The sequence below is a fragment of the Prionailurus viverrinus genome, chromosome X, assembly GCF_022837055.1.
Source record: "Prionailurus viverrinus isolate Anna chromosome X, UM_Priviv_1.0, whole genome shotgun sequence".
Classification (NCBI taxonomy): domain Eukaryota; kingdom Metazoa; phylum Chordata; class Mammalia; order Carnivora; family Felidae; genus Prionailurus; species Prionailurus viverrinus.
Window position 1 is genome coordinate 105,599,399 of NC_062579.1, and position 26,095 is coordinate 105,625,493.

At 45.6% G+C, this 26,095-nt stretch overlaps 2 protein-coding genes across 2 annotated transcripts in view; one reads left to right on the forward strand and one right to left on the reverse strand.

The window, feature by feature from the left end:
* The window catches only part of MAP7D3 (MAP7 domain containing 3), a 57,862-nt gene extending 53,777 nt beyond the window's left edge, over nt 1-4,085 (reverse strand). Inside the window, exon 1 of the mRNA XM_047843959.1 lies at nt 3,968-4,085. The gene's annotated coding sequence lies outside the window, so the exon portion shown is untranslated. The remainder of the gene's footprint in view (nt 1-3,967) is intronic.
* LOC125157347 (adhesion G-protein coupled receptor G4-like) overlaps nt 1-26,095 on the forward strand; it is a 38,956-nt gene that overhangs the window by 6,417 nt on the left and 6,444 nt on the right. Inside the window, exon 4 of the mRNA XM_047843964.1 lies at nt 16,583-16,661. Within this exon, the coding sequence (XP_047699920.1) occupies nt 16,583-16,661 (79 nt within the window). The remainder of the gene's footprint in view (nt 1-16,582; nt 16,662-26,095) is intronic.

A 26,095-nucleotide genomic window follows, 5' to 3' on the forward strand; every position in this document is an offset into this window, starting at 1 on the left:
TTGCTGACATATGAATAGTGATATCAGGGATGACAAATACTACCCGTGCAGGTCTTTTACCAAAGATGAGGTCTAGTTGGTGGAAATGGGACTACTACCTTCCAAGACCACCCCTATTCCTCCTAATGGCTTGACCCTATGATTTGGAAAGCATCTGGTGGTGAGGAGCACATTGGTTGCTGATAGTGTTGGTGACAAAGTAGAAGGGCAGCCAATAGGCCAGCTTCCACCAATGGTAGACCTTAGTTTTCTGGGTCATCAGCACGTCACAAAGGAGGCATCATGCCCCCCCCCCCCCCCCCCCCGTGGCGCCAAGAGCCCCTCAGGGAGCACCCTGTGCTCACCTGTGAATAGTGATGTCAGGGATGACTTATGCCACCCTGCATTGCCTCCCCTAGAGCAGGATTCAGTGTGTGAGTTCTCTGTGATAGGGGGAACCCTACCTTCCAGGGCCATCCTGACCCTTTAACAGTCCTGCCCTGTACTATGGGTGCTGATGTGACAAGCCAGCACATTGGCTGCTTCTACTGAGGATGTGATTGAGAAGGAGGCAGCCATTGGCCAGCTTCCACCAATGGGAGTCCTTAGTTTCCTAAGTCATCAACACGTCACAAAGGAGGCATCATGGCTCCTCCCCACCCCTCCCCTTGGGTCCCTGAACCACTCAGGGAGCACTCTGTGCTGACGTGTGCATAGTGTTATCAGGGATGACTTCTGCCACACTGCATTGCTTCCCTAAGAGCAGGATTTAGTGTTTGCGTTTGAAATGTTATACAGGGAACACTATTTTGAGGGCCATCCAGATTACTCTTAAGAGTCCTCCCCTATACTATGGGTGCTAAGGTGGGAATCAAGCACATTGGCTGCTTCTGCTGAGGATGTGATTGAGAAGGAGGCAGCCATTGGCCAGCTTCCACCAATGGGAGTCCTTCATTTCCTAGGTCATCAACACATCACAAAGGAGGCATCATGGCTCCCCCCTGCCCCATGAGCCACTCAGGGAGCACCTTGTGCTGACCTGTGAATAGTGATGTCAGGGATTTCTGCCACCCTGTATTGCTTCCCCTAGAGTCGGATTTAGTGTGTGAGTTCGAAATGTTATACAGGGAACAATATTTCGAGGGCCATCCAGATTCCTCTTAACCATCCTGCCCTATACTATGGGTGCTGTGGTGAGAATCAAGCACACTGGGTGCTTCTGCTGAGGATGTGATTGAGAAGGAGGCAGCCATTGGCCAACTTCCACCAATGGGAGTCCTTAGTTTCCTAAGTCATCAACACGTCACAAAGGAGGTATCATGGCTCCACCCCCCCTCCCCTGTGTGTCCCAGAGCCCCTCAATGAGCACCTTGTGCTGATGTTTGAATAGCGATGTCAGGGATTTCTGCCACCCTGCATTTCCTCCCCTAGAGCAGGATTCAGTGTGTGAGTTCTCTGTGATAGGGTGAACGCTACCTTCTAGGGCCATCCTGAACTCTTAACAGTCCTGCATTGTACTATGGGTGCTGATGTGACAAGCCAGCACATTGGCTGCTTCTACTGAGGATCTGATTAAGAAGGAGGCAGCCATTGGCCAGCTTCCACCAGTGGCAGTCCTTAGTTTTCTTGGTCATCAACACAGCACAAAGGAGGCCCTTGGCTCCTCCCCCATCTTGGGTCCCAGAGGCCCTCAGGGAGCACCTTGTGCTGAGGTGTAAATAGTGATGTCAGGAATGACTTCTGCCACCCTGCATTACCTTCCCCAGAGCAGGATTCAGTGTGTGAGTTCGAAATACTGTAGGGGGAACACTACTTTCGAGGGCAATCCCTATTCCTCTTAACAGTCCTCCCCTATACTATGGGTGCTGAGGTGGGAATCAAGCACATTGGCTGCTTCTACTCAGGATGTGATTGAGAAGGAGGCAGCCACTGGCCAGCTTCCACCAATGGGAGTCCTTAGTTTCCTAGGTCATCAACACGTCACAAAGGAGGCATCATAGTTCCACCCCTGCCCCCTCCGCCCCCCCCCCCCCATGGCTCCGTGAGCCACTCAGGGAGCACCTTGTGCTGATGTGTGAATAGTGATGTCAGGGATGACTTCTGCCACCCTGCATTGCCTCCCCTAGAGCAGGATTCAGTGTGTGAGCTCTCTGTGGTAGGGGGAACCCTACCTTCTAGGGCCATCCCGATCCTCTTAACAGTCCTGCCCTGTACTGTGGGTGCTGATGTGACAAGCCAGCACATTGGCTGTTTCTATTGAGGATGTGATTGAGAAGGAGGCAGCCATTGGCCAGCTTCCACCAATGGGAGTCCCTAGTTTTCTAGGTCATCAAGACGTCACAAAGGAGGCATCATGGCTCCTCCCCACCCCTCCCCTTGGGTCCCTGAACCACTCAGGAAGCACTTTGTGCTGACGTGTGCATAGTACTATCAGGGATGACTTCTGCCACCCTACGTTGCATCCCCTAGAGCAGGATTTAGTATTCGAGTTCGAAATGTTTTACAGGGAACACTATTTCGAGGGCCATTCAGACTCCTCTTAACCGTCCTCCCCTATACTGTGGGTGCCGAGGTGGGAATCAAGCACATTGGCTCTTGCACTGAGGATGTGTTAAGAAGGAGGCAGCCATTGGCCAGCTTCCACCAATGGGAGTCCCTAGTTTTCTAGGTCATCAAGACGTCACAAAGGAGGCATCATGGCTCCTCCCCACCCCTCCCCTTGGGTCCCTGAACCACTCAGGAAGCACTTTGTGCTGACGTGTGCATAGTGCTATCAGGGATGACTTCTGCCACCCTACGTTGCATCCCCTAGAGCAGGATTTAGTGTTGGAGTTCGAAATGTTTTACAGGGAACACTATTTCGAGGGCCATCCAGACTCCTCTTAACCGTCCTCCCCTATACTATGGGTGCCGAGGTGGGACTCAAGCACATTGGCTCTTGCACTGAGGATGTGTTAAGAAGGAGGCAGCCATTGGCCAGCTTCCACCAATGGGAGTCCTTAGTTTGTTAGGTCATCAACGCCTCACAGTGGAAGCATCATGGCTCCTTCCTCCCATGGGTTCCTGGTCCACTCTGAGAGTACCTTGTGCTGACACATGAATGTAATGTCAGGGAACGTATCTCTCCCTCTGAAAACCTTCCCTGGCCGCACAGGTGCAAATAAAAAGGGCCATTATTAACTAGGAGCTTCCTGAAGTCTTTCTTGCCCTGGTACCTCCATGTAGTTTCCTTTTTCCTATTCTGTGGTGTCACAGACTTCTTACATCACAGTAACCAGGTTACCCTTGTTAAAGACACTTATCTCTGTTTGTTCCCATACCTAGGGATTTAGATGTAGTCACATTGAGATGCATCACTTACCTTATTATTCAACACATTTTCTAAGGCATATCTCAGCTTTTCACACTTTAGGGCCTGTGTAAACTGCTGAGCCTTTGCAATGGAGCCCAGTCCTGCTCCTTTGGGGGGCGTTCAGGACCCCATGTGGCTTGCTAAGTCCCCTCCAGCCCCATTCAATCCCCAAGGCTCCTCCCCACCATGTGTGCTCTAGGCACGAAGGTATCAGTGCTCACCCTGGCCCGAAATATTGTTAGTTCATCCCCCCTCATACAAGTGCTACTTTTCCTTCCAAGCCCAGGCCCACCGTCTCGTTTGAAACCCTCTCTCCCCTAGTTTAAATGCTCCCTTTTGCTGCTAGTTTGTCCTGAGACCCAGTGTCAGAACTGGATCTTTACCTGGCTTCTGGACTAGCTTAACTGCTCAGTACCCTTATCCGTTGGCCCTCTATGTATTTCTTTAAGATTCTTTTAGATTACTGTATTGAATGAATCCTTGTAAGCTATCTCCAGTTCATTTTGGAACAAACAGGCTAAATGAATAAAGAGATAGTAAAGAAATAGTCTTCTTCAGAGAGTTTCACCTCTAAGCCCTAGCTCGGTGATCACTCTTACTTGTCCTGTGTGCCTCATCCACCCCACCTCCCATTACCTTGTTCTTCTGACCGGACTGCTTGCGTGGTGGGTGAATGGACGTTGGCAATTCTCTGGATCGGAGCCTCGCCACGAAGGTGGGTTTCCGATGTCTTCATCTAGGCTCTTCTCTGGTGTCTGAGCTGTCCCAGGCGGTAAGCCTGTATGTATACCCAGGCCCCACCCAGACTGCCCTATTGTGTGCTCATCAACCCACTATGACCCGGCCTGAACTATGACATAGGTAGACCAGGACTAGGTGATACATGAATATATTTCAATGATCAAATATTTTTCAAGGTAGAAGAAACATATTTATGTATAAGCACAAAGACCTACATAACGACGTTATCACAAAATTGTTCAGAATTCTAGATTCACAATCCCACCTCTCCTTTTGTTCATAAAAAGCATGACCAGGCCCCCCGGGGTCCTGCTGTACGAGCTCCTCCTCCGAGACCCTCATCAGAGGCCCATTGCTTATTTCGGTCTTTCGTCAGACCCAGCAGCCACGCCTGCTTTAACATCCCCCTGGTTTAAGAGCTGTAACAGCAGCAGGTAAACATGTGGAAACTTCAGCGAGGCTAGTTCTAACTAAACTTCAGAGCTCTTCATGCTTTGTATTAAAAAAAAATGCTCACCACCTTTTAGCTTGTTACCTACCTCTCGTAAGGTTGCTGCAACGCTATGAACCCGGCCTCCTTCCTTTGCCCGAGAAAGGAAACCCCATAACTGTTGGCTTCTGTTAAACAAGCAAACAAAAAACAGCAAGCACCTATCCATACGCTGCACAGACCTTGTAGAGGCTCCCTTGAGGAACGCCGATTCAACTACGTTTGTTAATTGTTCATCCGTGAGAAACAAAAACCCAAACTGACAAGCTGGATATGCTCTCACAGGCTTAAATTTACTCTTAAAATAGAAACTTATCACAGAAATGAAATCAGCTCAGATGGCCTCATTGGTCGTCTGCGCCTAGATTTACCAAATGCCAAAAGATAAAGGTGTCAAAACGTGCCGTACCAGCTAACAGCACCATCTTGGTCAAACTGTCAAGGGGGTCATTGACACGACCCAAAGCCTGGAGGGCCCTTTGAACACCTCCAAATAGGCTTTATACAAATGTCTCCTCAATGGGCTATAAATATGCCCGGTTATTGTTTGTTTTCAGGGTGGGTTAAAGCGTTTCCTCTCAGAGAGTGCAGCCCTGTATTAGTGGGCTAGGGCTGCTGTGATGGAGTACCACAGACTGGCTAGCTTGGATGACAGAAATGGGTTGGTCTCGTGGCTGTAGAGGCAAGACGTCCGAAATCAAGATGAAGGCAGGGTTGGTTTCTTCTTCTTCTTTACTTACTTACTGATTGATTGATTTAAGGAAGCTCTACACCCAACATGGGGCTCGAACCCACCACCCTGAGATCAAGGGTCCCGGACTCTACTCACTGAGGCAGCCCGGTACCCCAGGTTGCTTTCTTCTGAAGCTGTAAGGGAAGGGTCTGTTCCAGGCCTCTCTCCTTGACTTGTAGATGGCTGCCTTTCCCTGTGTTTCTTCGCATTAGTTTCCCTGTCTGTGTCTGAATTTCTCCTTTTTGTAAGGACACTATAGTCATATTGGATTAGGGCCTACCCTGATGACCTCATCTTAACTGAACCAATTGTATCTGCAAAGGTCCTGTCTCCAAAGAAAATCACATTCTGAGGTCCTGGGGGTGAGGACTTCAACATATGAATTTTGGGGGCACACGATTCAACACAATAACAGGCCCTAAATGTGGCAAAAATACAATCTTGATTTCATTTTTTTTCCCAGTCTGGGGCATTCCAACTTATCTCTCTAGCGACAGAGAAACTCATCTACCAGCACTGTTATGAAGGAGCTCTGTAAACGTCTCTCTTTTACCCAGAACACTGTCCTTATCATCCAGAGTCCTCATGAAAAGTAAAGAGAATAAATGGAACTCCGATTGTAGAACTAACAAAGCTCTCGGAAACCTTAAAACTTTCTATAGCTTAAAGTATTACCGCTAGCTTTCATGTCTATAAGGTCAACCCCTCTCAGTCTGGCGAGTTATCTCATGAATTAGTAAGGATTAATGAGGGGGTGCCCTGGTGGCTCAGTCGGTTAAGCATCTGACTGTTGGTTTCAGCTCAGGTCATGATCTCAAGGTTCGTGAGTTTGAGCCCCGTGTCAGGCTCTCCGCTGACCGTGGAGCCTGCTTGGGATCCTGTCTCTCCCTCTCTCTCCTCCTTCCCCGCCCGCTCGCTATCTCAAAAATAAATAAATAAACTTTAAAAAGTGATTAGTGAAATAATAAGCCCTAAGTGTTTGGGAAATTCACCCCTTGTCGTCCCCCCCCCCCCCCGCCCCAGCCTTAGATTCTACCCTTATTATAAGCAGGTATGATTAACTCATGCGAGACATTCATACCATCCCTCCGGCTTTATCGCCAACAGGTGCAAGCCACATTTCCAAATATCTACCCAAACAGCCTCTGCATGCTCTGCAAGCTGGGTATTTTGTCTTCTGGAAAAGGCTGGAGAAAAACTGCTCTTGAGCCTTCACAGAAGGGACCTTATTGGCTACCGTTAACAGCTGTCATAGCAGTAGAGCTCCGAGGTATTGATCCCCGAGTTCATGATTTCCACCTTAAAAGACGTATGTCACTTCATCCTGATTCGCAGACATCCATCCCACCTGGAGATCGTGAGCCTGGGATTCTTCGGAATCCTCCAGAAGCTGCTGACTTCAGAGGTGGGCAGCTTCTGCCCGAGACGACAGAACAAGATTAATGTTCTGATTCTTCAGCACTCAATTTGTTCCTTCATTCTTCTACACATCTTGCTTATTATTCTATTTTGATGCCTTCTAGAACACTAATGTGACATCCCTCGTCTCCATCCGATTATTTTTGCCTCCTCAGGTCTCGTTCTACCTCTTAAGAAAAACACCAAACCCTCTTATGTGTTTTTTTTCTGTAACCACTGCCCTGAATTGAACTGACTGCTGGCTCTGTTGCCCCCTACCTGTCCCTGCTGACAAAAATTTAATAGCTGTTCTTTTCAACACCTCAGGAGGTAGATTCCCTTTTACAGGTCCCTTCTGGTACTTGTTTCCTTCCCAGTGTTAACCCCGACCGGCAGTCTTATAAAAATTGGACCTTGGCCTCACGTCAACAAAATGCTGCTGCTGAAGCCCTTATAATCTCATCAGCAAGTCCTAGTCGATCAAGAGTGGGCCCTGATATTGAGGATCTTCTGGTTGCAATGGTCTGTCCTCTTCAACCTGCTTTGCACGGACTGTTTAGCTCCACTAAAGGGATTTGTCTGTCTCGAGAGACACAAATTGGCTTATTCCTATAGTGGTAAATCATAGTTTTATTGCTAATATAATCTGTGCTTCACTAGAGTACTACTTCTTATGCAGCTATCAGCCTTATACCTTGAGAAAGACACCCAGAAGCCTCCCAAACGAGGCAAAGATAGGTTATTCAAGAGAACTCGCAAGAGGGATAATTGATTCCCTTGTTATGCCTACACGTGGAGCTGCAGTTCCATAATGGGGGTAACGCAGCCAGACAGGTGGCCCCAAACTTGTCTCTGCCACACCTCTGCTCTGGAAGCCCAACAAAGTCGTCTAGATTCATTAGCTAGTGTTGTTCACAGACAGTGGCCTAGCCCTTGATTTCCTCCTAGCCAGCCAAGGGAGAGTTTGTGCTACAGCAAATATTACTTGTTACCCTTATGCCAATAATAATACAGAGCAAGCGGAAGAGTTTGCGACTAGGCTAAAGGAAAAAGCCACCCGCTCGTCTAGAACAGACTTGATTGGATCCTGGGACATGATTTTGTTCGCTGGGTTTCATAGTCTAGGCCCCTGACTTTAAGACCTGCTACTGATACTTGTTTCTGGTAATGGCTTGTGTTACATTGGCCGATGCAAACCTCCCCATCTTTCTATATTGACCTCTTCCTGTGCGGTCACTTGCATATCAGAGAATGCAACAGTTCATCCTGCAGCAAGCAGGAGGGACTAACCCCCGCCCGGCTACAGACTGTGTTTTCCAAACAACCATCTCGATGGGTAGTAGGGAAATCTGGGTATCATGGCGTAATGTCCTGTAGCTGGACTTCACGTGTCCTTGGCCAAAAGAGAAAGAAAGGAAGCAGCCCCTGTCACCCAGGAAGTGGTCTGAGGCTCGCAGCTGAGCCGGAGTACAAGCTGGCTTGGTACCCACAGGTAGACTCAGTTATTCTCCTGTTGGGCACGAACAATCTTACAGAACATCCGTGTTTGCCAAGGTTACCCTAAGACCAGGATGAGTAAGATCAAAGAAGGCCTGCTTCATCATTTTGTCTAAGTGCAGACAAAACCAAGATCACGGTGCAACCCACAAAATGCCAAACATCTCCCTCTCCTGGCTACTGTGAGTGACTGCTGCCTCTCTATGAATCACAGTACCGGTGTCTCTCCTCATCCTCAGTTCTGCTTTCCACAGTTTGTTACCCATGGTCAACTACAGTCTAGAGGCACGTGATCCCTCCTGACGAATCCTGACAAGATCAGTAGCCCCCAACGCCGGGTAGCAATGCCTACATCGTTTACCTCACTGCGTCCCATCACTAGGCATTTAATTATCTCACGTCATGATCTCACGGTTTGCGGGTTTGAGCCCCGCATCGGGCTCTGTGCTGGCAGCACGGAACCTGCTCGGGATTCTCTCTCTCTTCCCCTCTCTCTGCTCCTCCCCCACTTGTGCTCGCTCGCTCTCTCAAAACAAAGAAATAAACATTTCTAAAAAAAAAAAAAATTATAAAAGATTTGGTGGCCACTTAGGGAAAGGGCATAGTCTTACGGATGCCCCCAAACTCAACTGAGTTGTATCTTTTCGTTAACTAAGCCTGTCTCCCACTTCCCTGTGCCCCAGGCTCCTTTGAATTCTGGCCTACCTATATCGCCGGGGTGGTCTGAGCAAGCCTCGGCTCTCCTAGAAATCCTGCTACCACTGTTCAGTCCCAAGGATTCCAGCACTGGGCCTCCACTTACGTCAACTTGTATCAAGGGCCAATCATTACCCTTGATACATTAGGACACAAAAGAACCTGAAAACGGGACTTTTATCTCTCCTAGGAGTCCAGAAAGGTGACCGAAGGAGAGTAACGCTGGTGCCTCAATGGCCCGAATGATAATTTCTACCCAGGATGGGATGCAAGGAGAAGGGATGGCTCAGGGAAGACTTCCCAGAAGAAAAACATAGCCGTGTTGACTGTTGAAGGATGTGTAGGAAATTTTTAGGTGGCCAAGGGGTGCAGGGGGGACAGGCTGTGAAAAGAATGTTCTAGGCACAGGGTGCCTGGGTGGCTTAGCCAGTGAAGCATCTGACTCTTGATTTCAGCTCAGGTCATGATCTCACGGCTCGTGAGTTCGAGCCCTGCATCAGGCTCTGAGCTGATGGCGTGGAGCTTGCTTGGGATTCTCTCTCTCTCCCTCTGTCTCTGCCCCTCCCTCTCTCTCTCCCTCTATATCTGCCCCTCCCCTGCTCATGCTTTTTCTCTCTCTCTCTTTCAGAATTAATAAACTAAACATTAAAAAGAGAATCCTCCTAGGGCCCCTCGGTGGCTCGGTCAGCTGACCGTCTGACTTCGGCTCAGGTCATGATCTCACGGTTTGTGGGTTCGAGCTCCAAGTCCATCTCTGTGCTGACAGCTCAGAACCTGGAGCCTGCTTCCGATTCTGGGTCCCCCCCCCTTCAAAAATACATAAATAAACATTGAAAACAGAATATTCTAAGCAAAAGGAACAACATTCACTAAAGCACAGAAGGATAAAAGAGAATGGAATATTTGGGGGAACTGTAGAAGTTTCGCTCTGGGCAAAGTGTAGGATTTGAGGAAGGAAGTGGGGGATGGAGCGGGAGAAGTCCACAAGGACCAGGCTACAGAAGGGCTTTCTTTGCAATGGCGTGTTTTGTTTTGTTTTGTTTTTTAATTGCGGTATGGTCAATAGAATTCAAAGGAACCAAAGTTTGCGTGTCAAAGTCCGAACCCTCAGTGTGATGGTACTTGGAGGTGAGGCCTTTGGGAGATCACTGGAGTGAAGCTTTCCTGCGTGGGATTAGGAGAGCTTATAAAACAGATCCCCGAGGCCTTCCTCATTCCTCCGGCCATGGAAGGAGAAGATGGCCGTCTATGAACCATAAGGTGGGCCCTCACCAGACATTGAACTGGCCGGTGTCTTCATCTTGGACTTCCCAGTTTCTCGAACTGTGATAAACAAATGTCTGTTGTTTATAAGTCACCCAGTCTGTGGTATTTTGTTACAGCGGCCCCAAAAGAAGGAGGGACAGGATATTTACACGGACTCTAAGTATTTTTCCACACATCACTTACGAATTACAAGTGGAGAAATTATAACTTTCCAGTGGAGGGAACTGGCAAATGCCATCTTAACCAAGTTATCAAAGTTAGCATTCTCAATAATGGGACAGAGTGACATCCTGTGTGTCCTGATGCGATGTCCCTCGGACCCAACAGCACTTCTGTGCTATTCCTGCCTAAAACACACAGCCTGAACTCTGAGGAAAGATTAGACAAACCCAAATTGAAGGACATTCAGTAAAATAGCAGGGGCATACACTTCAAAAAAAATGTCAATGTAATGAAAGTCAACGCAAGGCTGAGGAATATTTCCAGATTAAAGGAGACTAAAAAATAATGGCAGAGAAAGCAGCTTGTCATCCTAGATTGCTCCCGGATCAGAGGGGGAGACCATGAAAGATGGCATTAGTGAGACGGTTGGCTAAATGTGAACGTGGACCGTATAGGAGGTAATATTACCTCAAGGTAAATTGCCCAATTTTGATAATTATACCGTGGTTATGTAAGAAGCTATTCTTGCTCTCAGGAAAATGCCAGCTGAGGTGTTCAGGGTAAAGGGGCACCATGGCTGCAATTTACTCTTAAGTATTTCAGAAATAAACATAAAAAGGGATGTGGCAAATGTGGCAAAATGTTAACAACCGATTTTTCTGACAACTCTTCTGCAAGGTCGATGTTATTTTGAAGTCGCAAGTGTTGAAACACTCTGCACGGGTTGCCTCCCCATTTCTCCAGGGTAAAGCCAAAGTTCTGGAAGTGGCCCACCAGAGCGTGTGTGATTTGGCCCTCCATTATGTCTCTTGCTTCTTTGCTCTTTCTTGTCCCCTTGGCTTGCTCTGCTCCTGGCACGCTGACCACCGCGCTGTGGCTGGAACGCCTGCACGTCAACTTTGTGAGGGGGGAGAGGTTATCTGTTTGGGTCACTGCTGAAGCCCCAGCATCTTACAACCGCCGAGCGTTCTTGACTAAACGAATACTGTCGAGCTTGAAAAGCAAGGTGCAGAAGAAAAGCGAATAAGAGCCAAGACTTATAAATTTATTATGTACCACGCAGTGCTCCAAGTGCTTTACAGATATCATCTCATCTATACCACAAAAACACTAGACATGGACACCATCGTCATCGTCATCATCACCATGTTGCCCACACATGTGGCAAACGTACGGAGGCAGGGTGGGAATGAGAGCCAGCAGGGAGTCAGCTGGATGGTAGCGTGTAAGGTGGCAAGCGGACCTAATCAAAGTTGTCCTTGAAAATCTCTTAGTGGGGCGCCTGGGTGGCGCAGTCGGTTGAGCGTCCGACTTCAGCCAGGTCACGATCTCGCGGTCCGTGAGTTCGAGCCCCGCGTCAGGCTCTGCGCTGATGGCTCGGAGCCTGGAGCCTGTTTCCGAGTCTGTGTCTCCCTCTCTCTCTGCCCCTCCCCCGTTCATGCTCTGTCTCTCTCTGTCCCAAAAATAAATAAATGTTAAAAAAAAAAATTAAAAAAAAAAAAAGAAAATCTCTTAGCAAGTCCCCAACACAGATGATTTCTTCCCCGAGCGTCGGATCCTTTCCCTGTATCTACAGTTGAGACCTGAACTCGATAGCTGGTTTGCGGGGGGGGGCCATGTTGTATGGAAATTTCCAGAGACATTTCCAGTTGAGAAATTGGCCTGGTGGGATGCTCACCCCAGGAAGGGAAGAGGGGATGATGACAACGGGGACCTTCACCAGAGTAAAGGTCTCTTCTAGTGTCAGAAACGGGGACAGAGTCTCATAAGCTCAGCCATCTCTCTCTGTGAGAGGACACGTAAATCAGTAAAGCCACGTGAGCTGTCTAGACCTTTGAGTTTCTGGGTACGGATGGCTCATCACATCTTGTGACAGCCTTTTCTGGTGTTTATCAACTCCTATCAGCAGTAACTAGTTCTTTATGTTTAACTCACACCTCCCACTGCAATTGCAGTCCGTTTCCTATTTCTCTCTGTACATTCAGAGAACAGATGCTCAACTTTCTCCTTCTAATCTTCCAGAGGATGGAAGATGCCCACTGAAAGCCTCCCTCCTCAGGTGACATTTTTTGTCTCAACCAAAGGGCTCCAGCCTCTTCATTTTTCTGCACGCTTCATTTTCCAGTCCACCATTTCAGTTACACTACATCAGATTTTTCAGTGAGCTCTACTCCCAACATGCAGCTCGAATTCACAACCCCAAGATCAAGAGTCGCATGCTCTACTGACTGAGCCAGCCGGGTGCCCTGCACCATGTTGGATTTAAAAAATAAATAAATAAACATAGTGGTTTTTTTTTTTTTTAAAAAGTAACACTTGCAAACGATGAAAATTTGAACAGAAGAAAAGCCTATCCAGAGAAATGTAAGTTTCTCTCCCATCCAAGACCTCTCAGTCTCCTTTTCTAGAATCAACCCTTCTCACCAGGGTCTCCTTCCAGAGAATTTTTTTAAGTCTATTAATTTATTTTGAGAGAGAGAGAGAGAGAGCAAGCAAGTGGTGGGGGAACAGAGAGAGAATCCCATGCAGGCTCCATGCTGCCAGAGCAGAGCCCGACATAGGGCTCAATCCCACGAACCTCGAGATCACATCCTGAGCCACAATCCAGACTTGGACGCTCAACCGACTGAGCCACCCAGGCACCCCCAGAGAATTTTCTCTATGTGCCAGGCAGCGTGTGAGCCACTGAGTAAACACGGAGTTACTGTCCTTCCAGAGCTCATCGGGTTATGGGGGTAGGGGGGAGGCAGACCAATGAGCGGGCCTGACGTGAAAAAGAAATCAGTGCCAAGGAGGTGCTAAGATGACACTTGACAATCGCCCCACGCTCCCTTGTAAGCTGTGTGGACCATGTGGGGAGCAGGCCACAAAAGCTTAGCCTTGTGCACGGTGGGAAGAGAAGACAGTGGCATTCTAGGTAGGAGCGGGGGCACCGGGACCCCTGCCAGGCTCTGGGCTAAGCCCTTTGCACCGAATGTCCTATGTAATCTTCACAGGGATATGAGGTGAGTGGCATTAGCCACCTTTTACAAATGAGGACACTTTTTGGCTCCAGAGATGTTAAGAGCCTGGCTGTCTGTCACACAACTGAGAATCAAACACTAATCTATCTTTCAGGAAAGCCTGGGCTCTCATCCGCCGTACCACGAACAGTTTCTGGGCTGGGGGGTGAGTGATGGATAATTCTGATACACTGCCTCCTTCCCCGTTCCCCTGCGGAGAGCCACTGGCCTGAAGGTAGCAGGTCGACTCAGTCTGTTAGCAAACTGAATTTTTCCATTTGAGGTGTGAGAGGGAGAGGACCGTGCATTGGCCTGGGAACCAGGAGCCCTCCGTCGTCGTAACTCCTGCTCTGCCTCTCATCATCCCTGTGACTTTGAGCGAGTCATTGTGTCATTGTACCCTCTGAACTTAGGGCCCTGACCTTGGAAGTGCAGAGCCTGGCGGGGATCATCCCTGGAAGCCTGATGGGATTTGCTGGTATTTCCATCATTCCAAAGCGCTGTAATGACACCTTCTGGAGCACAAAACTACATCCCTCTCTTGAGAAGGCCACAAAACCAGTTCTGTACATCTCTTTTCAAAGCACTTTGAAGAATGGATCCGTGGTGAGGGTAAAAAGCTGGCCCCGTCGTCCTGACGGGGTGAGATGTGAACATGTTAATCCTTGCCTGGCCTCTGCTTTCTGCTCACCGGTCTGAACACCATCCCCCACCCCCCAGTTCTCAATAAAGTGAAATGAGCCTTAGTTAAGTGAGCAAATACCGGTTTAATACATCCAACTTAATTAAAGTGATAATCAACTAGCAACTGAAGATAATCCTTGGTGAGCACTGGGAAGGGGCCCTCACATTAATGGGTAATTGCAGGGATGTAATAACCTGAGAACTTTGCTCGGGCTGATTTCATGCTCGGGAAAGCAGCCCCGTGACGTACTGCAAGCCACAGAAAGAGGATCTGCCCTGGTCAGTAAGCCCCATAAAGCTAAGAGCAGAGAGGCTGAGTTGATCTAGAAAGAAAAAAAAAAGGTGACTGAGGCATGGCCAGCAGATCATGAGCCTTCCTGCGTTTGGCTCGTTCCATTTCACATCAAACGTAGGGATTTGGAGACCAGATCTGGTCATTCGTGAAGCAAATTCTCCTTCTGGACCCCACAGTGACACGGGGTGGGAAGTTGGAGGAATCCAGCTCTCAGGTAAGCGTCTTTCTTCCACCCTCCCTTCCTTCTGCCCTGCTTCCCTCCTTCCTTCCTTCTCTCCCTCCTTTCTTCCTGCCTTTAAATTTCTTTTAAATGATGAAAGGGGCGCCTGGGTGGCGCAGTCGGTTAAGCGTCCGACTTCAGCCAGGTCACGATCTCGCGGTCCGTGAGTTCGAGCCCCGCGTCGGGCTCTGGACTGATGGCTCGGAGCCTGGAGCCTGTTTCCGATTCTGTGTCTCCCTCTCTCTCTGCCCCTCCCCTGTTCATGCTCTGTCTCTCTCTGTCCCAAAAATAAATAAACGTTGAAAAAAAATTTTTTTTAAATAAATAAATAAATAAATAAATAAATAAATTTCTTTTCAATGATGAAAACACCTATTAAGCACAAAAGAACCACATTGCATGTAACTGTAAGAGGTATAAAACACAGGTCCTTAATCTCTACCCTCTCTCTCTCTCTCTCTCTCTCTTCTTTTCCTCCTTCCCATCTTTCTTTCCATTTTGTAAAATTATACGAGGCATGCAGGCTCAGTATAAAATACTCAAACAGTACAGAATGGTATTAGGCATAGAGGAAACCTACTTAGTATCCATTCTTCCTTCCTATCTTGTCTTCTTCCTCTCTCCCTCCCTCCCTTCCTGTCTCCTTTCCTTCAATTTTAAAAATTACATAGGTAATGTATGATGATCGTAGAAAAGCCGAGCAGCTCAGAATGGCATTGTATATAAAGGAAAGTCCTCAGGGCCCATCCCGTCTCCCCACCCACCTTTTCATACCTGACAGACAGAGAGACTTACTTGACTCCTTTTAATGGCTGCATAGTATTCTGTACTGTGTCCCACGATTTATTTATTGGGTGCCAGGTAAGTTTCTGAAACATACATTGGAATTGTTATAAAAGTTTAGAGGAAATGCAAGAAAGATATAAATTGGATTGTTTGCTACTGAAAATTCCATTTTATAGATAGCAATCATATCCATTTCTATAGCACTTTATACTTTGAAAATTGCCTTTGAAATATCACCTTATTTGATCCTCTTGTATAGCAGCTCTGGGAAATAGGCAGATTATTATCTCCATTTTTACAGATAAGGAAACTGAGGCCCAGGGAAATGAAGGAACAGAAATACAGGCTCACAGCTAGTTATGGATTCTCAGTCTGGTCCTCCTTACAGCGCTGTGAATTTAAGCTGCATTTCATCTCACAAGTCGTAAGAGATTTAGACATTCCCCCACTTCTAAGTTTGTGGTGTAGGAAATCCATCCAAGTCATACAGATTCCCTTCTTATTCGCACTTAGAAGGGGAAGAAATACAATATGTTGCATTATCCTATAGGAAAAGAAATGTTTAAATCTGTAAGTCATTCCGAAGTTCATTTTATTTAAAATCAGAAAAGGCCCATCAGCACCCTACTGCCAAACTTCTGTAATATGTTCTGTAAGGTTTGTAGTTTTAACACTGTTTTGGCTGGAGAAGGGGGCTTTCCAGGGTATTCCCCAAATAAGCAGCTTTAATTATACTTTTTTTTTTTAAGGAGAAAAGCTGGGTGAATGAAGGAGGTGATCAGGTCTCTCTAAACAGGTCTGCTCTAAAAATAGAAATGATTTCAGGAGTTACCTTGGCCATTTCTTCCAAATGTTTCGGATCATTACAATTTCAAGTTGTTGGGTTGAAGATGTGTGCATTAAGGTTGAGTGCAGCCCCATTTTGTAATTAACACATTCGATGTGTGTCTTCCCCTCTGGGCTAACTTGTCTTCCCAGCACTGTTATTCCCAGCGTGTAACACAGGCTCTGGCACATGTAGGCACTCGGTACAATTTGTTGGAAGGGTATGCAAATAAACCAATCAGTGAGGTTTCAGCCAGGCTGCGTAACTCAGGCAAGCGTCTATACTGCGGCTGGCAGACATGGCTTTAAGCAATAGGAAAAAGCCTTGCATTGGACGGGAGGGAGAAGTATGGTCACATACACTTGGAAATAAACCTTTTTTTTTTTTTTTTTTTTTGGAAATAAACCTTTTGTTCTGAATCTCAGCTGGGCATATTTCTGACTTTTTGAACACAGGTTTACACAATGAAAGAACACATCATATGTCAGAAGTTTTATGGATTGATTCTCATGTTGAGCGGTACCTTTCTCTCAGGTAAGAAAATGTACTTTTGTGATTTCTTTCAATGTCTTATATACAGTAGGTGAAATGAACCATTTGCAAAGTCGTGGGGCTGCCTCTCAACGGCTTCCTTTGGGTCAATATGGCTGCAGGACAAGTTGAAACTTCAGTAAATGCATCCATTCACTCAGGATTGTGTAAGACTGATAGAAAACTGGCTTCAAGTACCCAGTAGTTTGGATGATTGTCTTTGACATTTCATTTTCTTTTTTTTCCTAAATAAAGTAGCCTCCACACCCAACATGGGGCTTGAACTCACAACTCCGAGGTCAAAAGTTGTGTGAGCAAATTCGTGAAGCAAATTCTGAGCCAGGCAGGCGCTGTCTTTGACATTTCTTAATGCAGCTCTGAAATGCCATTTGATGGCTAATGCACACTTAAAAGAAGCTTTCAGTTTTCTTTTGGGCTGTTTTCTCTCATGCAAAATGCTGTATTTAAAGTTCCCTGCAGCACGATAATATCATCTTTCTTTCTTTTAAGATATGTATTTTAGGGGCGCCTGGGTGGCTCAGTCGGTTAAGCATCTGACTTTGGCTCAGGTCATGATCTCACGGTTTGTGGGTTTGAGTCACGCACCAGGCTCTGTGCTGACAGCTCAGAGCCTGGGGCCTGCTTCGGATTCGGTGCCTCCCTCTCTCTCTGCCCCTTCCCCACTTATACTCTCTCTGTCTCTCTAAAATAAGTAACATTAAAAAACTTTTTAAAAATACAATATGTATTTTAAATCCAACAGTTTTTAAAATTGTTTTATACGGTCATTATTCTTTTCTTTTACTTTATTTTATTATGTATATATTGTGTATTTCTTTATTTTATTTGATTATGATATCACCTTTATCTCCTTTACATGGCAACAATCAATCATAGAATATAGATGGGGAAACTGAGGCGTGCCAAAAGCTGGTCACTGATCCACGGTGACAAACAGGCATCTGTTCTGGGGTGGCCCAGACCTTGCCTAGGCTCTGTGGCAGGACTGGAGATAGATTCTGTCTTTGTTTTTATTCTGCAGTGAATAGATGATTAAGACAATTGAACTGAAGTAGCTGGTAATTTGGAGACTTCGGGGAAAAGGTCGTCCTGGAAGGCTGCAACTTGGTCCATATTAAGTAAATTCAGTTGATAACATTGTTCACTTAGCACATCAGTCTTTAGCTAAAAGGTCATGCATGCCAGTGAGTGACAATTCTTGATGAAATAGACCTGGGGTTTAATTTGAATAGCCCTCAGATTGAGTGCTAATCTTCTGGAAAAACACCAAATCATCATCACCATCAACAACAAACACTGACTGGCTTCTTGCTGTGTGCAGGGCCTGATGGGAAACCATGTTTCTCATAATAAAGCTTGAAATGGGACCTATGGGGCACAGCGGCGACTCTGTCACCTGGCCTTGACTACCTGCTAAGATGTTGATTTATCTTTCTCTGCCTGTTTCCTCAAAGGCCAGAAGCTGTTTTCTCCATTTCTCTATCCAAAACATACAGCATAGGACTTGACCCACAGGTTAGGCATTAGGTACCTATTTGCTGATTCACTAAGTTTGTTTTATTTAATAAATTAATGCAACTTGAAATCACACATTTTTGAACTCCTGTTTGGTGATGCTATATGTGACACAGACTCTACGTGGTTTTTTTTTTTTTTTTTGAGGGGTCACGGGGCATGAAATAGAGGGATCTAGGAACAGAGGGATCTGGAAGTCTTTCCTGTAGTCATGAAAGAAAAAAGTGGAAGAATGTGTTGTCCTGGAAAATGAGAATGAGTTTGTGAGGAATGTCACTGGTCAATGGAAATTATGATGGATAGGCAGATTTTCAACCTGAAGAAGTCATTTTATTTATTTATTTATTTATTAAAAAAAAATTTTTTTTTAACGTTTATTTATTTTTGAGACAGAGAGAGACAGAGCATGAAGGGGGGAGGGGCAGAGAGAGAAGGAGACACAGAATCGGAAGCAGGCTCCAGGCTCTGAGCCATCAGCCCAGAGCCCAATGCGGGGCTCGAACTCATGGACCGCAAGATCGTGACCTGAGCTGAAGTCAGACGCTCAACCGACTGCGCCACCCAGGCGCCCCAAGAAGTCATTTTAAAGCATTCACAAGGTTTTCCAGACTAAGTCTCAAAACCATGGGTCGAGACAATGATTTTTTTTTTTTGAGGTTATCAAATAATTAATTCTAATTTTTCTTCAATTGGCGAGAAGCTCATCGTTTTCTTCCTGGGGGGTGGGGGAGGATTCTGTCCTTGAAACAATGGCATAACTAAGGTTCGGTTCCCTTCAGGCTCCGGACGAGTCACCAGCTTCCCCAACTGTGAGGGTCATTGTAGGATAGAGGGCTAAGGGCAACACTGGGCACAAGACTCAGATGCTCTAAATGGATGGAGCCAGAGTGTGGAAAAAAGCCATGTTCCTAGAAGAACACCAAGGGTCAAAAAGAAGAAACCAAGTCTGTCCTAAGGTTGAAGGGTTGAGAGCCGAGCCAGCAAGAATGGATGAAGACAGGTCAGGGACTGAATAGTTGCAGAATGGAGCAGGAGATGAGGAATAAACCTGAAATAGACTCCTCACTGGTCTTCCTGCTTCTACTCGTGCTCTGCTATAGCCCATTCTCCACACCACGGCCAGAGCAATCCTTTAACGTGTCAACTCAGAGCTTGTCACTTTTTTTTTTTTTACTCAAAACCTGCTAATACATTTCCATGACAATTAGAATACAATCGCAATTCTTTTTTAAAGATAAACTGCAGATCCTTTTATGTAAGTTTATTTATTCATTTTGCGAGAGGAAGAGAGAGAAGCAGGGGAGGGGCAGGGGGAGAGGGAGACAGAGAGAATCCCAAGGAGGCTCCGCTCTGTTAAGCGAGGAGCCCGATGTGGGGCTCGAACTCACGAGCCATGAGATCGTGACCTGAGCTGAGATCAAGAGCTGGATGCTCAACTAACGGAGCCACCCAGGTACCCCAGTCCAAATTCTTTAATGAGACCTAAAAAGCACTGCGTGATCTGGTCTTCCACTGCTTCTTGGGCCTCGTTTCCTACCATGCTGCCTCTCTCACTCCACCCCAGACGTGCTGGCTTCCTTCCTATTCCTTGAACATGTCAAGCACAGTCTTACTTCAGGGCCTTTATATATGCTATTACCCATGTCTGGGTCACTCTTACTCCACATTTTTGTAGCCCTGGCTGTTTTTAGTCTCCTAGAACTGGGTGGAAACGACTCTTCTCTCAGAGGGGTCTTCCCAAACTATCCTGTCTAATGTAGATATTCCCATTCGCCTTATCCCCATTAGCTAACTCATCAGCTTATTCATTTCCTTCAGAGCACTTTTCACAATTTGTGATTCTTTTTTTTTTAAGATTTTATTTTTAAGTAATCTCTACGCCCAACATGGGGCTCAAACTCACAACCCCGAGATCAAGAGCACAAGCTCTACCGACTGAGCCAGCCAGGCACCCCACAAGTTGTAATTTTTTTTTTCTTTTTTAAATGTAATTTGTTGTCAAGTTAGCTAACATACAGAGTATACGGTGTGCTCTTGGCTTCGGGAGTAGATTCCCATGATTCATCGCTAATTTGTAATTCTTATATTTACTTGTTTATTGACTACCTCTCTCTCAGGAATGTAAGCCGATTAGGGCCAAGGACCTGAGGTGAATATGAGTTCACTCTAGCACTGATACATAGTTGAGTAGATGAATTCTCCAGGGTTCTTCTGGCTTTCTGAGTAAAGACATCCATTTTGTTGGGTAAGACATGGGCCTTGGACCCAAAATTTAAGGAACAATCACATTACCTATGTGGGGGTGATTCTTCTGCTTCCTATTTTGAGAAGAATTCTTGACAGGCCCCATATGTGGTCAGCGTCCTGTGGCCTGGAAGAGCAGGTGTGTTGGAAAACTCTGTGGTTAGTGACTGGTGACAGAAATGAGGCTCAAAGGTGGATGCTTTTACATATGACAGATCTGGCTTATCCACAGGTTAGCCGGTTACTCACAAGACCAGCGGGAAGTGTAGGCACTGGGTATCAGGCAGTAACTCCCATTCCCTATGGCTGTTCACGTGATGACCATGGTGTTGTGGGTAACGGAGCTCCCCAGTATCAAGCACCTATCCATAGATCAACTCAGACAGCCACGGATCTGCTAGAACTCAGACCTGGTCTACAAGAGTTTTCCATGCTCCTGAACATTCATTTGCGAGAGTTTGTGCAGGTATAGGTTTTGCATACTATGGAAATGAGGGTCTGCCCCCTCCCCTTTTAGGAGCGAGTGCTGACATTTCCCAGTTGAGGCAGGCATGGTGTACCCTTGCAGAATGCCCGTCCTCAGGGTGGGCAGATTTTCCAGGGTATAAAAGCAGCCGATGCCTCTGGTGGGTCCCTTCCCTAAAATTTGCTCTGCCTTGTCTCCCCCTTCTGATAGGAGGTATTTCCAGGTGGTAAGCTGGGCCTTGAGCCTTATGCAGTATTATGAATTGAATTGTGTCCCCCCCAAATTCATATGTTGAGGTCCTCTCCCTCAGCACCTCAGAATGTAATCACATTTGGGAGTAGGGTCAATGCAAACGTAATTAGTTAAGTAAAGTTGGGGTCATACTGGAGTAGGGTGGGCCCCTAATCTGAGATGACTGGTGTCCTTATAAAAGGAGAAAATTTCGGGGCGCCTGGGTGGCGCAGTCGGTTGAGCGTCCGACTTCAGCCAGGTCACGATCTCGCGGTCTGTGAGTTCAAGCCCCGCGTCGGGCTCTGGGCTGATGGCTCAGAGCCTGGAGCCTGTTTCCGATTCTGTGTCTCCCTCTCTCTCTGCCCCTCCCCTGTTCATGCTCTGTCTCTCTCTGTCCCAAAAATAAATAAACGTTGAAAAAAAAAATTTTAAAAATAAAAAAAAAAAAAAAAGAAAATTTGCACACAGACACGCATACAGGGAGAGGGCCATGTGGAGACAAAGGTGGAGGTTGGGGGAGATCAAAAGAAGTCACAAAACACCGAATGTTGCCAGCAAACCAGAACCTAGCAGAGAGACAAGGCACAGGTTTTGCCCCTCAGAGCCCTTAGAAAGAAAGGACGCTGCCGACACTTTGATGTCAGCTGGTAGCCTCCAGAGCTGTGGGACAATAAATGTCTGTGGTTCAACCCACTGGTCTGTGGTACTTTGTTACAGCACCCAAACGACTGCTCAGTAAGGCTCTCTGGATTGGAAATCTTGAGTAAAATAGAGGAGAGCGGGTCACCTCATCGGGGGGAGAAACAGAGACCAGGCCATGCCTATGGTGCCAGACTGTGATGAGCTTCGTTCGTCCACTCCCCCTAAGATGGTTCAAGGCAGTGTATCTAGAATCTCAGGCCCCTAAGTTTTGAAACACTTTAACATTGCAAGGAGAAACATGGCCTAGAGAGGACAGAGAAACAAATACAGGATATATCTGATGATTGCTTAATGCTGTCTGCAGAAAATTAAGGGGTTGTGCAGAAAAAGAATCATTTGGATTGCTTGTCTCTTAGAATTCTAAGCTTTTTACTCCATGACTTTTAAAATGAATGTATTTGTGACTTTGGGGGTCCGATAGGAAGAGGAAACTTTACAGTTCAGAACTTCTCATTCTATGTCAGATACTTCGCTCACATCTCTGATGCCTTTGCACAAGGAACGGCCCTCTATCTGCCATCCATTAGGCTCCAACTCAGTGCCCTAATGGTGGGCAAACCATTGATCAGAAAATAGCTATAAAGGACCTACTATGTACCAGCCATGATGCTGGGCACTGGAAACTGGCAGTAGAGGGCCAAGACTCTGGTTAAGCCACTGCCCTGAAAAATCAGCCAATACAAGAGTTGGAGCATTCTGGGAAAAACTGGCGTTACTTCATGCTCAGTGAATTCAGTTCTGCTTCAAAATTGTGTAAACATGGCATCACCAGGCAGAGCAGCTTTGGAACTTAGCAAAAAGCAAAATAAAATTACGTACTGAGTAATCATTATAGCAAGAGTTTTATTTTCCCCCCAGGATCTGCCAGAGACAGACCTGGGACACAATCGTTTGCTCTATCAATCTGGTAGAGAGTTAAAAAAAAAAAAAAGGTAGCTGGCAGACATAGGCACCACAAGAAAAGAAAAATACAGACCAATATCCCTTATGGGTATAGATGCAAAATTCTTTCTTTTAAAGATTTAAAAAATTGTTAAGTCATCTCTACATCCAACATGAGGCTTGAACCCACAAACCCCAAGACCAAAGTCGCATGCTCTTCTGACTGAGCCAGCCAGGTGCCCCTGAAAATTTCTTTTTTTTTTTTCTTTTAAGTAAGTTTTACATCTAATATGGGTCTTTAACTCACGACTCTGAGATTAAGAGTCTCATGCTCTACCCACTGAGCCAGCCAGGTTCCCCTAGACACAAAAATTCTTAACAAAATACTAGCAGACTGAATCCAGCAATATATTGAGAGGATTCTATACCTTGACCAAGTGGAATTTATGCAGGAAAAAAGTTTGACAAAAATCCAACACCTTTTCATGACTAAAACACTTGCCACACTAGAAATGGAAGGGAACTTCCTCCAGCTTATAAGACCATCTAGCAAAGGCCCACAGTAAACATTATACTTAATGATGAAAAGCGGAAAACTTTCCCCTAAGATCAGGAACAAGACTTTTTACCACTTGTATTCAACATTACCGGAAGTTCTAGCCAGAGAACTTGGGCAAGAAAAAGATATAAAAGGCATCCAAACTGGAAAGAAAAAGTAAAACCATCTCTATTTGCAGATGATTACATGTTCTTACATATAGAACGCCCTACAGAATCTGCAAAAAAAAAAAAAAAAGACATTTAAGTTAATAAACACATTCAGCCAAGTTGCAAGACACAAGATCCACACAAAAATTTAGTGGTATTTCTATGTACTAGTAAGGCACAATCTGAAACAAAGTTACAAAAATAATTTCATTTACAATAGCATATAAAAGAATAACATACCTATGGGGCGGCTGGGTGGCTCAGTCGGTTAAGTGTCCGACTTCAGCTCAGGTCATAATCTTGTGGCTTGTGGGTTCGGGCCCCGCGGCTGGCTCTGTGCTGACAGCTCAGAGCCTGGAGCCTGCTTTAGATTCTGTGTCTCCCTCTCTCTCTCTCCGCGCCTCCTCCACTCACGCTCTGTCTTTCTCTCTCTCTCTAAAAAAAATAAATAAACATTTTTAAAAATTAAAAAAAAGAATAAAATACCTAGGAATAAATTTAATCAAGTAGTTGAAAGACTTCTACATTCAAACTGCAAACATTGCTGAAAGAAATTAAAGGAGACCTAAATAAATGGAAAAGATCCCACATTCACAGATTTAATATTAAGGTAACATGATTTTGGGGTGCCTGGCTGGCTCAGTCAGTAGAGCTATTTGACTCTTGATCTTGGGTTTATTGGGCATACAGCTTACTTTAAAAAAAAGATAACAGGATTTAATATTAAAATGTCAATATTCCCCGGAGAGATCTACAAATTAATTGCAAATCTTATCAAAATCCAAGGGCTTTTTTTTTTTTTAACAGATAAGGAAAAGATGATTGTGCAATTCATATGGAATTGCAAGGGACTCTGAATAGCCAAAACGATCTTGAAAAAGAACAAAATTGGAGAATTCACACATCCCAGTTTCAAAACTTACTACAAGGTTATGGTAATCAAAACAGTATGTTATTGGCATCAGAACAGTTATAGGTTAATGGCACAGAATGGAAAGTCCAGAAAGAAACCCATGCATATATGTATGGTCAGTTAATTTTTCACAAGGGGGCCAAGAGCATTCAATGGGGAAAAATAGTCTCTTCAACAAATGGTGCTAGCCCAACTGGACATGTAAACTTACACATATACATATAAACACATAAAAAGAATGAAGTTGGGCTCCCTCTTCACACCATGTACAAAAATTAAGTCAAAGCAGATGAAAGATCAAACGTAAGAACAACTATAAAAAACGGAAGAAATCTTCATGACCTTGGTTTTGGCAATAGAGTCTTAGAACCGACACCAAAAGAATGAGCAGTGGGGCGCCTGGGTGGCTCAGTCAGTTAAGCATCTGACTCTTGATTTTAGCTCAGGTCGTGATCTCATGGTTCGTACATTCGAGCCCTGTGTCAGGCTCCTTGCTGACGGTGCGGAGCCTGCTTGGGATTCTTTCTCTCTCTCTCTCTCTCTCTGCCCCTCCCCTGCTCTCTCTCTCTCAAAATAAATCAACAACAACAACAAAAGAATAAGCAGGAAAAGAAAAAATGGATAAATTGGATTTCATCTGAATTAAAAATTTATGCATCAAAGGACACTATCAAGAAACTGAGAAAACAAACTAGAGAATGGGAGAAAATGTTTTCCAGTCACACATCTCATAAGGTCCTAGGATCTAGAATATTTATCGGAGCGCCTGGGTGACTCAGTCCATTGAGCGTCCAACTTTGGCTCCGGTCATCTTGCGGTTTGTGAGTTTGAGCCCCCGCATCGGGCTCACTGCTGTCAGCTTTGGATCCTCTGTCCCCGTCTCTCTACCTGTTCCCCAGTTGTGCTCTGTCTCTTTCAAAAATAAATAATAAAACATTTTTTAAAAAATAGAACAGGGGCGCCTGGGTGGCTCAGTTGGTTGGGTGACCAACTTCGGCTCAGGTCATGATCTGACAGTTTGTGAGTTCGAGCCCCACGTTGGGCTCTGTGCTGACAGGTCAGAGCCTGGAGCCTGCTTCGGATTCTACCTCTCTCTACCCCTCCCCTGCTCATGCTCTGTGTCTCTCTGTTTCTCAATAATAAATAATCATTAAAAAATTTAAAAAAATAGACCATATAAAGAGTGCTTACAATTCAACAACAAAAAGACAAATGACACAACTTAAAAATGGGCAAAGGGCTTGAATAGACATTTCTCCAAAGAAGATATGCACATGGCCAACAAGCACATGAAAAGATGCTCAATGTCATTAGTCATTAGGGAAATGTAAACCAAAACCATGGGGAGACACCACTCCACGCCCTCTGTGATGGTTATAATACTAGTTTAAAGAAATGGAAAATAGCAAATGTTGGTGACGAAGTAGAGAAATTAGAACCCTTATAAACTGCTGGAGGGAATATGAAGTGGCTGCTGTGGAAACCAGTGGCTGTTACTCAGTAAGTTAAACATAGAATTACTACGTGACCCATCCTAGATATGTACCCAAAAGCAACGAAGGCATGTTCACACAAAACAAATGACATGAGTGTCCACAGAGGCACTGTTCATAATAGTTAAAAGGTAGAAACAACCCAAAAGTCCATTAACAGATGAGTCAGTAAACAAAATGTAGTATATCCCTACAATGGAATGTCATTCCACATCAAGAATAATGATGTATTGGGGTGCCTGGCTGATTCGGTTGGAAATGC